The sequence below is a fragment of the Pseudorasbora parva genome, chromosome 21 (genome assembly GCF_024679245.1).
Source record: "Pseudorasbora parva isolate DD20220531a chromosome 21, ASM2467924v1, whole genome shotgun sequence".
In the NCBI taxonomy this organism is placed as follows: Eukaryota; Metazoa; Chordata; class Actinopteri; order Cypriniformes; family Gobionidae; genus Pseudorasbora; species Pseudorasbora parva.
The window spans coordinates 7,539,408-7,554,784 of NC_090192.1; the positions used below are offsets into that span (position 1 = coordinate 7,539,408).

General features: G+C 37.0%; 1 protein-coding gene and 1 long non-coding RNA gene across 6 annotated transcripts in view; one reads left to right on the forward strand and one right to left on the reverse strand.

Moving 5' to 3' along the window:
- LOC137056567 (uncharacterized) overlaps positions 1 to 7,948 on the forward strand; it is a 97,747-nt gene extending 89,799 nt beyond the window's left edge. For both annotated transcript variants that reach the window (XR_010900386.1, XR_010900387.1), the window contains 5 exons: positions 1,460 to 1,704; positions 4,732 to 6,180; positions 6,453 to 6,505; positions 6,618 to 6,671; positions 7,444 to 7,948. This is a non-coding gene — a long non-coding RNA (uncharacterized lncRNA). The remainder of the gene's footprint in view (positions 1 to 1,459; positions 1,705 to 4,731; positions 6,181 to 6,452; positions 6,506 to 6,617; positions 6,672 to 7,443) is intronic.
- The window catches only part of pcdh15b (protocadherin-related 15b), a 321,029-nt gene that overhangs the window by 19,372 nt on the left and 286,280 nt on the right, over positions 1 to 15,377 (reverse strand). For 3 of the 4 annotated variants that reach the window (XM_067430704.1, XM_067430705.1, XM_067430703.1), the window contains 4 exons: positions 12,748 to 12,963; positions 8,785 to 8,873; positions 4,042 to 4,218; positions 1,132 to 1,753 (listed from right to left, as the gene is read on the reverse strand). In XM_067430704.1, coding sequence (XP_067286805.1) covers positions 1,531 to 1,753; positions 4,042 to 4,218; positions 8,785 to 8,873; positions 12,748 to 12,963 — 705 coding nt within the window. In that variant the 3' untranslated portion in view covers positions 1,132 to 1,530. Of the gene's footprint in view, positions 1 to 1,131; positions 1,754 to 4,041; positions 4,219 to 8,784; positions 8,874 to 12,747; positions 12,964 to 15,377 lie in introns of those variants that run through there. The other variant, XM_067430706.1, reaches the window with a different exon arrangement.

Below are 15,377 nucleotides of genomic sequence, written 5' to 3' on the forward strand. Positions count from 1 at the left end.
TTTTTTGCTATATAGCCTATATACATTTTATTAAGATTGTGAGAGAAAAGAAATTAGGCTTGTTCGACTTGAACGCTGCACACTGCAAGACCTATCGGTTTATGACATCAAAGTACTGCGATGCAAAAGCATAAGGAGCGTCTACTCTCTTTGATGTCATATGTTGTGTGTGTATGTATGTATGTATACGTTAAGACGATGTCAGTCAGAGCATAATATAGCAATATATTGCGGTCCTTTTTACACTGCACAAAAACCCTGCTGTTACATCGTCACTGGCCTTCATGATTGCTTTCCTAACCTTGTTTTTATATATATATATATATATATATATATATATATATATATATATATATATATACACATACATATATACACACACAACATATGACATCAAAGAGAGTAGACGCTCCTTATGCTTTTGAATGCCAATATAATAATTCCCTACTAAAGCATATTAGCAATATCAGCTTATATAACTAGTAGCTAATGTTAGCATCTTACCTGCTGCACTGTCTGCTGCTTTCTCGTCGTCAGACCGATAGCACTCCTTTCACTGGTGACTTTGTGTTTGAGGCCACAAATGTTACAAAGCTGTCATTAAGTTGAAGTTATCGCACAGTCCTCGCTCAAGCCGCTCACTCGCTCCGTTTGGTTTCATTAAAGTGTGCTCCTCCTTAGCACTGGGAGCTCCCTCTGCTGTCCATAAGGTGCATCTGCGCACCAGCCATTTCAAACCCAGCCTCCAGTATTTGGGCCACGCCTCCTAATTTGCATACACTCCCCAGTCCTCAATCCTCAAATGCCCAATCCTAAATCCCCAATCCTCAATCCTAAATGGCTAAATGATTAAATGCCCAATCCTAAATACCAAATTCACAATCCTAAATCCCCAAATCCCCAATCCTCAATCCTAAATGGCTAAATGACCAAATGCCCAACCCTAAATAGAAAATGCCCAATCCTAAATAGAAAATGCCCTATCCTAAATACCAAATGCCCAATCCTAAATACCAAATTCATTTTCGACTTGGACTTTAAGTTTCAAATTTAGATTTTTAGTTTTGGTTTAAGACTTTTAGTTTTAGACTTTTAGTTTATAATCTGACTGAAAAATCCCTCCATAAACTAAACCCTCAATAATTCCAGAATGATCCTTATATCTCTAGCTCACCGTCAGGTCTGCCATATGGCATTGGCTCAGCTGGCACCACATGTAAAGCTCAGCCCCTTAACCACAGACAGTTTCTCATATTTACCTCTGATGGCCTTAATTCATCTTCTTTTGCACAGAATAAACATAAGATCAGACAGTTCTCAAAGGTGTTACCATTGTGAAAAGAGAGAATGTATGTACGTATAAATGTTCCACTGAAATCCCAGTGGAGGGAAGCGGCCTGCTTAACACAGAATGTCTCTACCTTAATGAACTTTACATTATTTGTGGTATTTATTTTAGGTAGCTAAGTGGAGAAATCTTTCTACTGATTTGGATGAGATTTAAGGTGTACTGGACTATAGTGGTGAAACTCACTGTCGGTAGGTGATGATGACGATGAGAATGGCTGGGATACAGCACATAATGATGATGACGGCCAGGGCCAGCAGGGCTCCTTCAGTGTATCCAACAGACTGAACCGCCTTCTTCACACTCTCCACCACATCTGGTGTGCGGATCTCCAGGATGCGCCCTCCGCGACCTAGGTAGGGCTGGAACTCCTTATTGATGTCCAATAACTTCCCATCTAAAAATCTGTAGAAAACCACACGAACAGTCGCATATGTGACCTTGCATATGCCATACGATTAGTTCTGCAGTGCAAGCAACATCAATCTGACAATGGAGATCTCACTTGCTTTTGAGCAAATCAGTTGATGATTAAACAAATGTAATTCAAATTCACAAGTCAAACTTTTATAATTACTTTTTTTTATTTATATATATATATATATATATATATATATATATATATATATATATATATATATATATATAACTGTAACTACAATGTAATAGGTTGATCTTATACTTCGGCTACTGTGAAAGCAGAATTTCTAAATATCATTCACATTGCAGACAGCTAAACAAAACATTAATAAAAGAAGGACTGTTGTCTATATTAGAACTGAAGGGTTTTAAAGCGCATTCGACAGCCTACAGTTCACAATTTGCCCGTACAAATGTTAGAAACAGTGCTGTCTGAGCAGGCTAATTACTGTGACAAGACAGACAATCTGGCTAAGGATTTAACCACAAGTCTCATTTTTATGAAAAATGAGAACATGTCTAAACAAACATAAGCACATACTCCATTTGCTTTATCGTGCTTTTTGGATAAAAAATGGGGAAACATAAATTCATGCCGTAAGACTAACTAATGGCTAGAGGTGGGTGGGCTCTTAAATTATGCTGAGAAATTTTATATCACATTTATTGTGGAACCTGATGGATTCGAAACAAAAATGATTATTCATGACAAATGCAAGGCTCCAGACAAAATTTTTAATTACCGCTAAGGATCAATTGGCTCCTATAGGAGAAAAAGTTAGGCGCCAAATACAGTTTTCAAGTGCCACAAAAGAATAAACGCATTTAAATGTTTCACGTGCAATTATATGGACAATGTTGAGTGTAATTTTTTAGCTCCTTTTTTTTCTCATAAAGACAACAGACAACAGAATGAAGACAACAGTTTAAGTAAAAATCTTTTTCGCCTGTGTAGAACTGAAACTCCAACTTAAATCAATGCACCTCATTTTAACACACACACGGACACGTGCACACACAAAGTGACTTTTGCATTTTTCTCACCCGTAGGCTTATAGGCTTTATTTATTTATTGTCATGTACATACAGCGCTTCACAGCCGTTACACATCACATAGGCTACCCGACACATGATTGGTCATGTTAAACTACTTGACTAAAACGCTCCGTTACTTTGACTTTAATTCCTTTTGTTTTTCATTTAGTAAATTCTGCAAATTAGTACCTGAAAAAAAAAAAAAGTTTTAAACACATTAATATTTCCAAACATTATGTTGGAAAATTCTTATCAGAATAATTTATATTAAGTTAGTGTATATTTTTAGGTTTGTTTATATATATATATATATATATATATATATATATATATATATATATATATATATATATATATATATATATGTAAAAATACATTTAAACTTTTTGGAAAAGATAATGCCTGTCACTGCTGTGAACTGACCATCACACAGCATTTGAAGAATATCAAAAACTTTAGGAGTCAGCTGATCACCAGCACAATAAAACAAAATATCATCTAATTATCGTTATCGAGAAAATCCCAGAAACTAGAGATATAATATTTTGTAAATATCGCACACCCCTACTCGTGACTAAACAAAGGACGCCAATATAAGTTTGCGCACGAAGCACAAAACGGCAGGTGTAAAACCGCCATCTGTCAACTCTTCGACCAACAAGATTGCTGTTTTTGTTCACATGCCTGGAGCTGCAGAAGTTACAGTAAAACATGATTTGGTGGCGCTCAAGAACAAAATGGTATTGTCCAGCACACATTGATACCTAAGATGATGACGAAGAGGAACGAGGAAGCAAGTAGACGAAGAAAAAGATGCAACAAGGCAAGATGAATGTAAAGCTGCTGGTCTCTTAAAAAAACAAAAAAATGCCACAGCAATTACAAAAACCTTGATAAGAGGGTGTTGTTACGGAGAGGAATTGCAGCTCAAATAGGATTCGATGGTGAGTTTGCATTGAATCCTATTTGATCTGAAATCAAATAAAACGCTCCATCTACTGTCAGGGAGTGAGATTGCACAGTCACTCCGCGCATCTCAAGTGAAAATCGCTTGGCCATGAACACAAAGTGCTGGCGATAAATGTGTGCAATTATCATCCCGGGTGTGCACAAGGCTTAACACAGTGTTTTTAGTCGTTTTTGTGGATCCGTGTGAACGGTCGTTGTGTGAACTTACTCTAAGAGGGAGAAGAGCACAGCAGAAAAGAGGTTTGGGAGGATAAGTTGAATGCACTTACTTAAAGAGCTCCTGTCTTGAGAGAGCTCTGTTGGTCAGAGGGTCGATTGCATAAACCATCAGGTCAGATTTGGAGTAGTCCTCCTGTTCATAACCCTCGCCAAAACGTCGGGGCCCGATTGACTCCACAACTACTTTAGCTCCTGGGATCTGGTCCTGGACATAGCGCTCTAAAATACTGAATTAAAGAGACAGAAAATGAGAGCTCTGCAATAGATCTTCCTGACATACCAAAGACATACAATTTTTTTGACAGTATTCATTTCTAGAACACTACACAAAAAGCCCTGTAAAGAATGCCCATTTCACACAGGGCATGTTCAAAACAAAAACAGCCAAAGACATCTGACTGGCACAGGTGTACATACCAACAATTAGAAAAATACTGCATATGGACTTACTGCAAAAACATTCACACGTTCTTACACACCAAAAACAACAAAGCATGTAAAATTAGAGGTTATTTCGGTGCTAATTTGAGAGCTCCTAAGCCATTAATTGGTGGGCACGTATCAGAGAAAATAAACTGACAATCAACTTCAACACGACTGCAAACATGCACAACAAACCCTAATTGCAGTAATCACCGTAACTGGAGAAATAAAACAGGAAAAATTACACAAGAGCAACAATTACACTGCCTAAATATAACACAAGCACTGCAAACCCCTATATTATCCATGTTTTTCAGGCTACACTGAGCGGGAGCTGTTTTGAACACAGAAGTGCATGGAGGACAAATACAAAGCAAGGGCTAAAATGAGCTGTGTAAGACAGCGTTGCTTCAAAGCTGGTGTCCTTGTCTCCCAGTAGGTTCCTTTATTACCCCTCAGCTCACATCTCAGAGAAGCCAGCCTTCCTCAGCCAATTACCTGCAGTGCCTCAGATATCCCCCCTTCACAGCTGCTGAGGTGAAATAAGAACATGGGACAAAAAAGAACAGAGTCTAGAATGATAACTCTACTTGGGGAAAAAAAAAGGAACAAGGAGCAGGTTTGCTGAGGAAACAGCCTGACAAGAGATGAGGAGGTGGTTTGGGAAAACTCAGGCTGTGAGTTCTATCACCTGAGGCAGAAAATGTGTGCTTGTGTCTGTGTATATACTAGGAATATAAAGATGTGCTTATGTCTTCATATTAGCACTGCATTTTATCAGCACTTTCTTGCATTTTTGTCATCCCAAAACCCAATATTTTCTGGTAATGCTTTATTTTGATGGTCCCATTTCTGTTGACAAGTAAAATTGCACCTAAATGTCAACCAACTCTCATTAGAGTATTGTTAGACTGTTAGGAGTAGAGGTAGGGTTAGTAGAATAAGCTGCAAAATTACTTATAAGCAGTAGAATGTTTGTTAGGGGAAAGTTACAATAAAGTGTTAGCAGATATTAAGCAGACAGACTACTAATATTCTACTAATACTCTAATGCGAGTTCACAGATTCTACATCTTGGAAGAAGGACCAAAATATGAATTTTTACCAGAAATGACACAAAGACGAATGGTGATATGCTCGTAATTATAACACCACTCCAATGAAAAAAACATTATTATTATAAGCTTACTGTTGTGATCAATAATAACCAACTGCAGAACCGCAGAACCCATATACGTCACTCACAACGCTCTGAGGACAACAGCGCCATGCCACAGTCTCATGCCGGAAGTGGGCGGAGTTCACGAAAACTAAACAATCGGCACGGCGGAAGAAGAGAACACGGTAAACAGCTGTTTTGTGTTGTGGTTTTAATCTATCAAGTTTATTTGTGTTGTGTATTTGATCCATCGTTGTTGTATTAACACTTTATACAGAACGTGGCTCTATTTTTTTCTAATGTGCTCTGCTTTACGATGTCTATCGCGTCTGTTGATATGGTCTTGGTTTAAGTAACATAATTGTTTGTGATTTTATTTTGTTGTTGGCGCCGTATTTTTTATTTGCTTTTATCTGATACTGACCAGTGTTTTATTTATTTTTCCCCCACTAATTTATTGAGGCATTACGATTTGGAGAGGATCAGCTTTACTTCATGTACATCAATGCAAGACATTCTGCAACAGTTTCTAATGCCCAGTGTTTTAAACTGACCAGATGGCACAGTACACCTTCAAATTCACTTCAAAAAGCAGCTGTCCATGGAGGTATGAAGGTTTTGAGTTATTTGTTTATACACAGTAGCAAGAAATAGTATTTATTTGTTGTCCCTTTTGAATTAGTTGGTTATAAAGTTTCAAGTGTATATATATATATATATATATATATATATATATATATATATATATATATATATATATATATATAGTGCTTAAGCTAACAAAATGCAAACACTATTTCATGTGTTTGAATGTGTCCCATTAAAATTAAATTAAGTACACAACCAAGCATTATATATATCTGTTTGATTTTGTTGCAGTAAATTGACAATCAGAATGTCACCCAGGATAATGGAAGCTGATCAAAAACAAGGTTAGTTTTAAAGGCTCTAATAAAGACATAAGCTACTTATACAGATAGTGTGTTGTTATATGTCACATTTTCCAGGAATGTTCTTCTATTCTATAATGTTCGATTGTTTTAGACTGTTCCACAACAGTTGGATGGCTCTATTGACAGTAGGATCTTCATGTTAATGGTAAGAAAAAGAAGGAAAAGGTTTTTTAAATTTTTTTTAAATACAAGCTTCCCTTCATTAGGATAAAAAACATGAGGGCTTTTCACACTTGAAATAGTAAACTCCGGGTATACAGAATCGTGGGTTATCTTGCTTCATGTTTCACACTGATCATCATTTACCTGAGATGAACAATTAATCCTGGGTATTCATACACTGCCGTTCCACACTGTACTTTAATAAACCATGAGATAACATATGTGCAGTATCAGGGTCACTGACAGACACTGCACTGCACACAATATGTTTTCATAAATGCTCAAGCTTTGCATGTCCTTGTATTACAAGTTTTTCCTGAATGGACATTTCAGACTATACAATAATTTAAATGGTCTCTTCTTCGCTGCAATTGCGTTTTCTGTTTGCATTTGATGTTTTTCCTCTTCAATGCTGACTTTATTATTTATATAGAGTGCACAGTGTTTCAGTGACTGTCCAAAGCACGTAAATATAAAAGTGTGAAATGTTACTTTACCCGAGGTTAAAAGTGTGTTTAGAATGACGATAAGCTCAGTGTGAGAAGCCCTATGAAGTGCTTGCCTTTAATTTCTGTATACACTTTGAACTGAAAATGGTTTGATTGTGACAGGGTATCATTTATGTCAGAAATTTAGACATGAGAAACTGAATTTCACAACTTTATTATACATGCTACATCCTGACTTAAACACACGATATTGTTAAAACACTTCCAACATTTCATCCTATTTTTTTGTACCCTTGTCTCATGAAGGAGCCACGGATCACAGAAGACTCTGGAACAACCAAAAGTTTTCAACAGTTTAGTGGAAGAGCCCTGATTTCTGAAATGTGAAAGTGGAAGACTAGGAAAAAGCCCTTCAACTTTCACAGGCTGAATGGTTGACCGACAACTGGCCAAAGAGACAGTTGTCAATGTTTATAGAGGTTACATTTATTTTAGATTTAATTTGTCATGTACCTGCTGTGCAATAACTTTCAACTTAGTTCAATTTATTCCCCTTGGTCTGATTGTGTATTTTTTTTAAAGCAAACCCAAGCTAGTATATGATGCCTTTGCTACTTAAGGGGATTTTTAAGGAACATTTTATAAAATTAAACAATTTCTGTGTGTTTTGGGGTTTGATTAATCTGAATCATGCATAACAGTGTAGAATTGTGTAATATATATTATCTACTATGAATAAAAGGTTTATTCTGAGATGCTTGAGTAAAAAACAAATATATTGTGTCATAAAAATAAATGTTCAAATGCTCAATCTTTGTTTTCATTTTTTGTGTGTTAAGATTTATGTTCAGTTTATCTAATATAATATTTAAGACATAATATAAATAAATAAAAAATAATAGCAACTTTTTACTTTAAAAACGTTACAATGTTTTTTTTATAAATACATTTTTAACGTAAATTATTTTATTTTGTATTAATATCCAGTATTGTTTATTTTAAAACATATTTATATGATTTAACTATGAGTGAGTATATCTATCTAGTCTATCTATCATCTCTCTATCTATCTTCAGTTAGAACTTATTAATTAAATACTTGACATTATTAACATCGTTTAAACTTTGGGCTTGAAACGCTCCAAATAGAGCAATGTATGCGAAGATAAATCAGCTCCGCCCACTTCCGGCATGAGACTGTGGCGTGGCGCTGTTGTCGCCCTCAGACTTTTGTGAGTGACGTATATGGGTTCTGCGGTTCTGCAGTTAGACCTGTCTCGTGATTCGGGCTATGGAGATCGTTTTGAACACTGGCAAAAACGAAAATTGATTTTGGATCATTTTTAACAAAAAAAAGTTATGAACTGCAGCTTTAAGCATTTGAATCAATGTTAAGTGCTATCCCATGGCTGACAAGGGAAGGTGGGGTTTCTGATTATTCTGCTCTTGACGCAGATGTTAAACAGTGTGGGTCCTGCTTTTATCTGAGAGGGGTGACAGAATCAAGCAGCCCACTGATTTATCCCTAACATAAACATCTGCACCCGCACGAGTCAAGTACTCATGCATACATTATAGCTTCAAGCACTCTCTGACTGCTCAGAATGTTATGTCTGGGTGAAATGTGTGTTTGTGTAGAACGAGTTACCTAATCAGCTGATCCTTGTTCTGTTCAACTACAGTGGGCGGCACGTTAGATACGACCACTTGCATGTCCAGCTGGTTAACCACTGACACCTGGGAACAAAAAAGTACAAAATAATTTTTTTCTAAAAGGGAAAATTATGATATAGCATGACGGTTCTAAGCTGTGTAACATTTCAAATACACGTCGTTCCCGTGGTTGATGAAATGGAGACAAAATTATTGCCAAATTATTTTGTGAGATAAATACATTAAAAGTTCAATCAAATGATCAAAAGTCAATCAAATGATCAAACACTAAACTTGGTTAGAGTCATAAAAAAGAAATATCTCCTCTGGACATTGAATTGATTATTATACTTGAAGTTAATTTTTATTACATTTTTATTTACAGTATACATTAGTGGCAAACATCCCCACTGGCATATTGATTAAAGTCTGTTAGATCTAAGAAAAGCTCTAGCATGATTTGTTTTGGGATGCCCCTTGGTTTGACTACAATAATGAATGGAATCGTTGAGGACTCGCAACCGGTTAAATATTTAAATCGAGCTCTATGCATGGAGCTGTCTAGCTGGACTAATTTAAATACCAATATGTCCGCATATTTGTTTAACTCACAGACCAAGTACAGGTTCCAAGATATTGAGTGCTATTGAGAGATTGATTTATGGGTTTAAATACTCCTGGAGCCCCTCAGCCCACAAAAAATAAATAATCTATGCCTCTTCAGCATCAGCTTTGGATGTTCTTCAAGCAAGCTTACAGGGACTGTATTTTTCTAATCAAAATCAGCTAACGGAGTTGCCGCTGCTGTAAAATCAGATGATGGATTGCATCTCAGGACAGATTACTGCTTTAAACTTTAATCAATCCGTTCAAACTGCCTCGGATTGTGTATTTAAAGGGGGGGTGAAATGCTGTTTCATGCATACTGAGCTTTTTACACTCTTAAAGACTTGGATTCCCATCCTAAACATAGTCAAAGTTTCAAAAACTAATGTTGGACGTTTGATAGAGTATTTCTGTGTCAAAAATACTCCTTCCGGTTTCTCACAAGTTTCGGAGAGTTTTTTTCGAGTATGGGTCTAATTGACGTTAAAAGATCGGAAGGTCCTTGTATGGGCCGTACGGGCTCTTCTCCCGGTAGGACTAGCGTCACTAGCGCGAGAGAGGAAATGCACGCTGTAAACAGTAAACTGTTCTCAGCTGCAGATCCAGTCGTCCGTGAACACTAATGTCGGTTATAGTCCGCGCCGCGCTCCACTTCATTCCTCCACTTTGACATTAAGGCGACTTCAACGCTTCAGCACAGCATTCCGGGAAGGCAGCGCTGCATTTGAACCGATTTGAACGCAGAAATGCTTCAGTCGCATCGCAAAGTGGATCTCCACACTCCAAGAAGTGTGTTTTTGACGGAGCCGTCCCAGCGATAAAGGTTCGGTCCTGCTTTGGAAGCAGCCGGTAAGTAAAACTGCTTCAAATGTCTGTGCTGTTGCTTATCGTCACGTATGTAAACATCAGTAAACGACACGATCGCGTGCTTCGTCATTCAAATGCGCTAACGGACTTCATTGCTGTTCTATGTAACTTATAACGTTACACTACTCTGACGTGCAAAACCGTTTTGCTTGCTACTAAGGTTTGGTCGCATACAATAGTCCATAAACCGAATCATGTCATGTTGACAGGCCTCTAAATACAGTACTTACCACAGAGACGGACGTCCTGCTGTTGCTGTTTCTATTTCAGCCTCCGAATTAGATTCTGGATCATATCTATTAGCTGAGAAAGCTGAGATGGGTTTCTCCACGCTTGAGGACGTCACCGCTTTGCGCATATGTCATTCTTTAGCTCCGCCCACACGATACGCCTCCAGGCGCTCGGTTTTTTCCGGAAAGACTCGGTACAGCCCATATTTCTTTTACAAATATAATAAAACGAAAGACTTTTCGGAGATATGAAGGATGCAATACTACTCTATAGGTACTCAAGATTGACATGAGATTGACTGAAACTGAGTGTTTCACCCCCCCTTTAAAGGTGATGTGTATCATTTCTATGCTTCTTGCAACAGCAAAACTGCACCTCATCGGAAATTGCCCTGATTCTTAATAATTCTGGTTAATACTAAAATTCTTCAACTCTTTCCTCGCCATTGATGAGATTTTGTTCATTTAACAATTCCCAGCTTTTTCCATGTTTTCACTGTTATACGGTAGGCTGGCTATTACACATCTTCTGAAAGAGTACAGCATCTCCGGATACAAAAGCAAGCAAAGAAGAGAATCTGTGTAAACCAGAAGGAGCGGATATAAGATTGTTTATGCACATCTAAGCTTTGTGGACTCAACCTACTCTCCATCTGTTTTGCTCATCGGTCTGAGCCTGATGCGATCAAAGTCTGACAAAAACTTCTCAAAACTTTTTGTTCGAAATGTTTTTTTTTTTTTTTTTTTGAAAAACTTGCCCTCATTCAAGTAAGCAATCAGATACAAGAGGCTGCTTTTTCACGTCCTGCCTAACAACACCCTTCAGCTGTGACTTAACCCGGGTGCACACACTGCGATTTTGTCCACGATTTCGCCGTCTGAGACAAATTTTGCACATCCTAAAATCTGATGTCTTTGAGCATTAGTTTGACAGGTTCACCGGCAGCCGATTAATGACCGTTGTGATCAAATTTTAAATCAGACGAAATTCTGGCAGTGTCAGAAGATTTAGCGCACAATCCTGCAGTGTAACTTCTCCAACGACGACCGTCAAATATCTCGGTTTTTCAAGACAAACTATGACCAAAACGAGAGCTAGAGATTTCTTCATAGCCAGCATTTCAGTCCCGCGTGTAATGCAGCTCACCGTCACCGAACACGTCATTCATTGATGATAAACACCGGACGAGTTTTCTTGTGTGCGTCCGTTTTTATCGTGCCTTCACTATCGTGCAGTCTGACATTAAAGACAACTGAGATCTTACAGTGTGACATGGCTTACAGCGGGGATCATGTTCATGCAGTCTGACAAGTACATTCGCAAAGGATTTTGAAAAACCGCACAGTGTGCAGGACCCATTATTCGCCATCAGATGGCAGCAAAGACTGTCCATCATTAGCAAAGACTTATATTGAAAGGACTGAAAATGTCCATGAAAAACATGAAACAAATCGCAACTGACAAATGCTTTGACTAACACGGTCAGTGTATGGGAAAAGCTCTGAACTGTTAAAAGGACTACATAATTGTAGATAAACACGTAAGACATACCAGAAGGAAAAATGTTAAATCTGAATGCAGGTAATACACTCGGTCATACTCTTCAACATTATATAGTAAGCTTCAATGAACAATATCAATCAGAGCAAACATACATTTATGTTGCTAATAGCGGTTGCTAAGGGTGTTGTGTAGTGATACAGAGAACTGTCGGGTGAAGCGGTCATTCACGATAAAACAGCTGATGATCAATTAAAATCAAGGACTGGAACTAACCGTTTTATAAGTGTTAAGTGGTAAAACAACGCATGAATAAATCTAGAATAATTAATTGTTTATTTGATTAAAAGCAGAGGCTCTGTTCTTTCTTTTGATATATTAAATGTTTACATATTCATACAACAAAATATTCTGGGGGCAATGCAAGTTTTGTGAATATCATCCAAAATACTGCCGTTGGCTGGCGGGGAAAAAGCTATATGTTTAATACTGTATATGCTAAACAATTTTGGCAACATATTTTTCTTAATCCAAGTACCATTTCTTAAAACATAATCTTTTGTATCTAGTTTCTTTAACTACGTCTTGAAAGTTCCACTCATTGAGTAAGATGTTACATTTAAAACTGAATTATCGAATAAGGGACTTTTAATCAAACCATCTTTTTCAGCGATTAATTTTTCATTCTTGAATCTGACTTTCAAATGGAAAATGACAGAAACGCTCAACTCTAGCCTCCCGATCACATACGTACCACCACTTGAGCACTGCTGCTGAGTCCCTCCCCGTAGTCGTCTGTAGCAACCACGTCAAATTTGAAGTAGGAGCGCCGCATGTTCCTGTACATGATGGCCGTCTTAATTACACCTGTGAGGGGCTCAATAACAAAGCCGTCTTTGCCGTCAGTAGTCGGGGGGATAATCAGCCTGTACAGCATGGCACTGAAATTCCCTGTGTCCTTATCCAGAGCCTGTCAGAAACAATAGAGCAGACATGTCAAAGAGGGGAATAGCCACAAGCTACTTTTCACCTACAACACAGAGCTGCTCAACCTCTGCCTTCACCCGCAGTTCCACCTTCGGCCCTTAGGAGGAGCTCTAAGCTCCAATTTACCAGCACTAACGTCACTTTGGCTCATCTCAGATGAACATTATAGCACTCCACTGCAGTGACAATGATTTATAATGGCTTTTTACAAGAGAGGGAAACAGGCGGCTCCACAGGCAGCAGGATGCCCCGGACCAGGCAGAGTCATTTAACGCAAATGAGACTTTTTCCAATATGCCTGGGAGACCAGTTTCAATAAATACAGCTTGTGTATTACAGTCCCGTGCAAACAAAAGGTCTGTTTTTTAATTGCTCATTTAGTGTGGCTAAGCGTGGACATGTCACTTGGCTGTGAAAACCTTTGGTCGTTGCTGCTGTGTAGATCTTGAGACGAAACTGAATCATAGTTCCAAGTAGTTATTTTTCTTTTTTCACGTTTCAACATAAGATTTAACTCAAGGAACATCAGTAAGTAAGGCAATGTTTCCTCAGAATGCCAATAGATTGCTTAAACTAATTATCAGTTCAGGAGGGAACAATGAATGCAGAATCGGAAATCACCGTGTCAATCCATCACCGTGTCATTAGAGTTGGCTGAGCAAAGAACAGTTTCAATTTTCTCGCCTTTTTCTCCTCAAAGCTATTTAAAGAGGAATTTCAAAGTAGATTAAAGTCTAATCTACGAGCCCCTGAGCTGTTTTTAAAAAAGTCTGCAGTAAGCAATTCCTGTTACACCTGAGAAATGGACAACAAGCATACACTGTAAAAAAAAATCTCGTAAAAAAATGGTAAATGACTGGCAGCTACGGCTGCCAAACAAAAACCGTAAAATTAAAGTAAAATATCTTAATTCAAATAAAATGCAAAAACAATCATTTTACAGAAATTTTCATTAAAAGATTTATTGAAAAACAATGTTATTTTACAGATTTTTTCCTTGTTTAAATTAAGGTGTTTTACCTTTTTTTTACGGTTTTTGTTTGGCAGCCGCTGCTGCCAGTCAATTACCATTTTTTTATGATTGTTTTTTTACAGTTTAAAACTGTTATTTCACGGGCATTTACCAGATTATTGCAATCAAACTCTTTCAATAAAATGACGGCACTGATAGTTCTACAGAGAATTACTGTAATTTTACAGGCATTTACCAGATTATTGCAATCAAACTCTTTCAATAAAATGACGGCACTGATAGTTCTACAGAGAATTACTGTAATTTTACAGGCATTTACCAGATTATTACAGTCAAACTCTTTCAATAAAATGACGGCGCTGATAGTTCTACACAGAATTACTGTAATTTTACAGGCATTTACCAGATTATTACAGTCAAACTCTTTCAATAAAATGACGGTAATGGTAGTTCTACAGAAAATTACTGTTATTTTACAAGCATTTTCCAGATTATTACAGTCAAACTCTTTCAATAAAATGCAAAGACGTGATAAAGATTTAAAATTATTTATTTTATTTTGGCAGATAAAATAAGTCTGAAAACAGTATAAAAAGAATTCAAATCAACTCAAACTCTGATTTGCAGCATTTGTTTACACAATTTAATAGTGTTTAAATTATGTAAAACAATCTAAATAAAATGGAATGATTCCATCATTAAATTATTGATATTGATATAAATAAAATACAACATTTAAACTACTTCAGTAATTAACAATAGTTTTATCAAATTCTCAAACTTTAGGATTATGGCTATACAAGACTGTGTAACACTTTACAAAATGTACAACGTTTATTAAAATTATACAGCATTTATTTATTAAATGTTAAAGGGTTAGTGAAAATAATGTAACTTATTCCTCACCCTCATGCCGTTCCACACCCATAAGACCTTCGTTCATCTTTGGAACACAAATTAAGATATTTGTGTTGAATCCGATGGCTCAGTGAGGCCTCCATAACCAGCAATGACATTTCCTCTCTCAAGATCCATTAATGTACTAAAAACATATTTAAATCGGTTCATGTGAGTACAGTGGTTCAATATTAATATTATAAAATGATGAGAATATTTTTGGTGCTCCAAAAAAAACGAAATAACGACTTATATAGTGATGCCCGATTTCAAAACAAGAAGCTTTGGAGCATTATAGATCAGTGTGTCAAATCAGCAGTTCGGAGAGCCAAAGTCACATGATTTCAGCAGTTTGGCGGTTTTACACGCGACCAGCGTGTCAAGCTTCTGAAGCTTCAGGAAGCAGTTTTGAAATCGGTCAGTTTTTTTTGGCACACAAAAAATATTCTTGTCATTTTATAATATTAATATTGAACCACTGTACACACATGAACTAATTTAAATATGTTTTTAGTACATTAATGGAT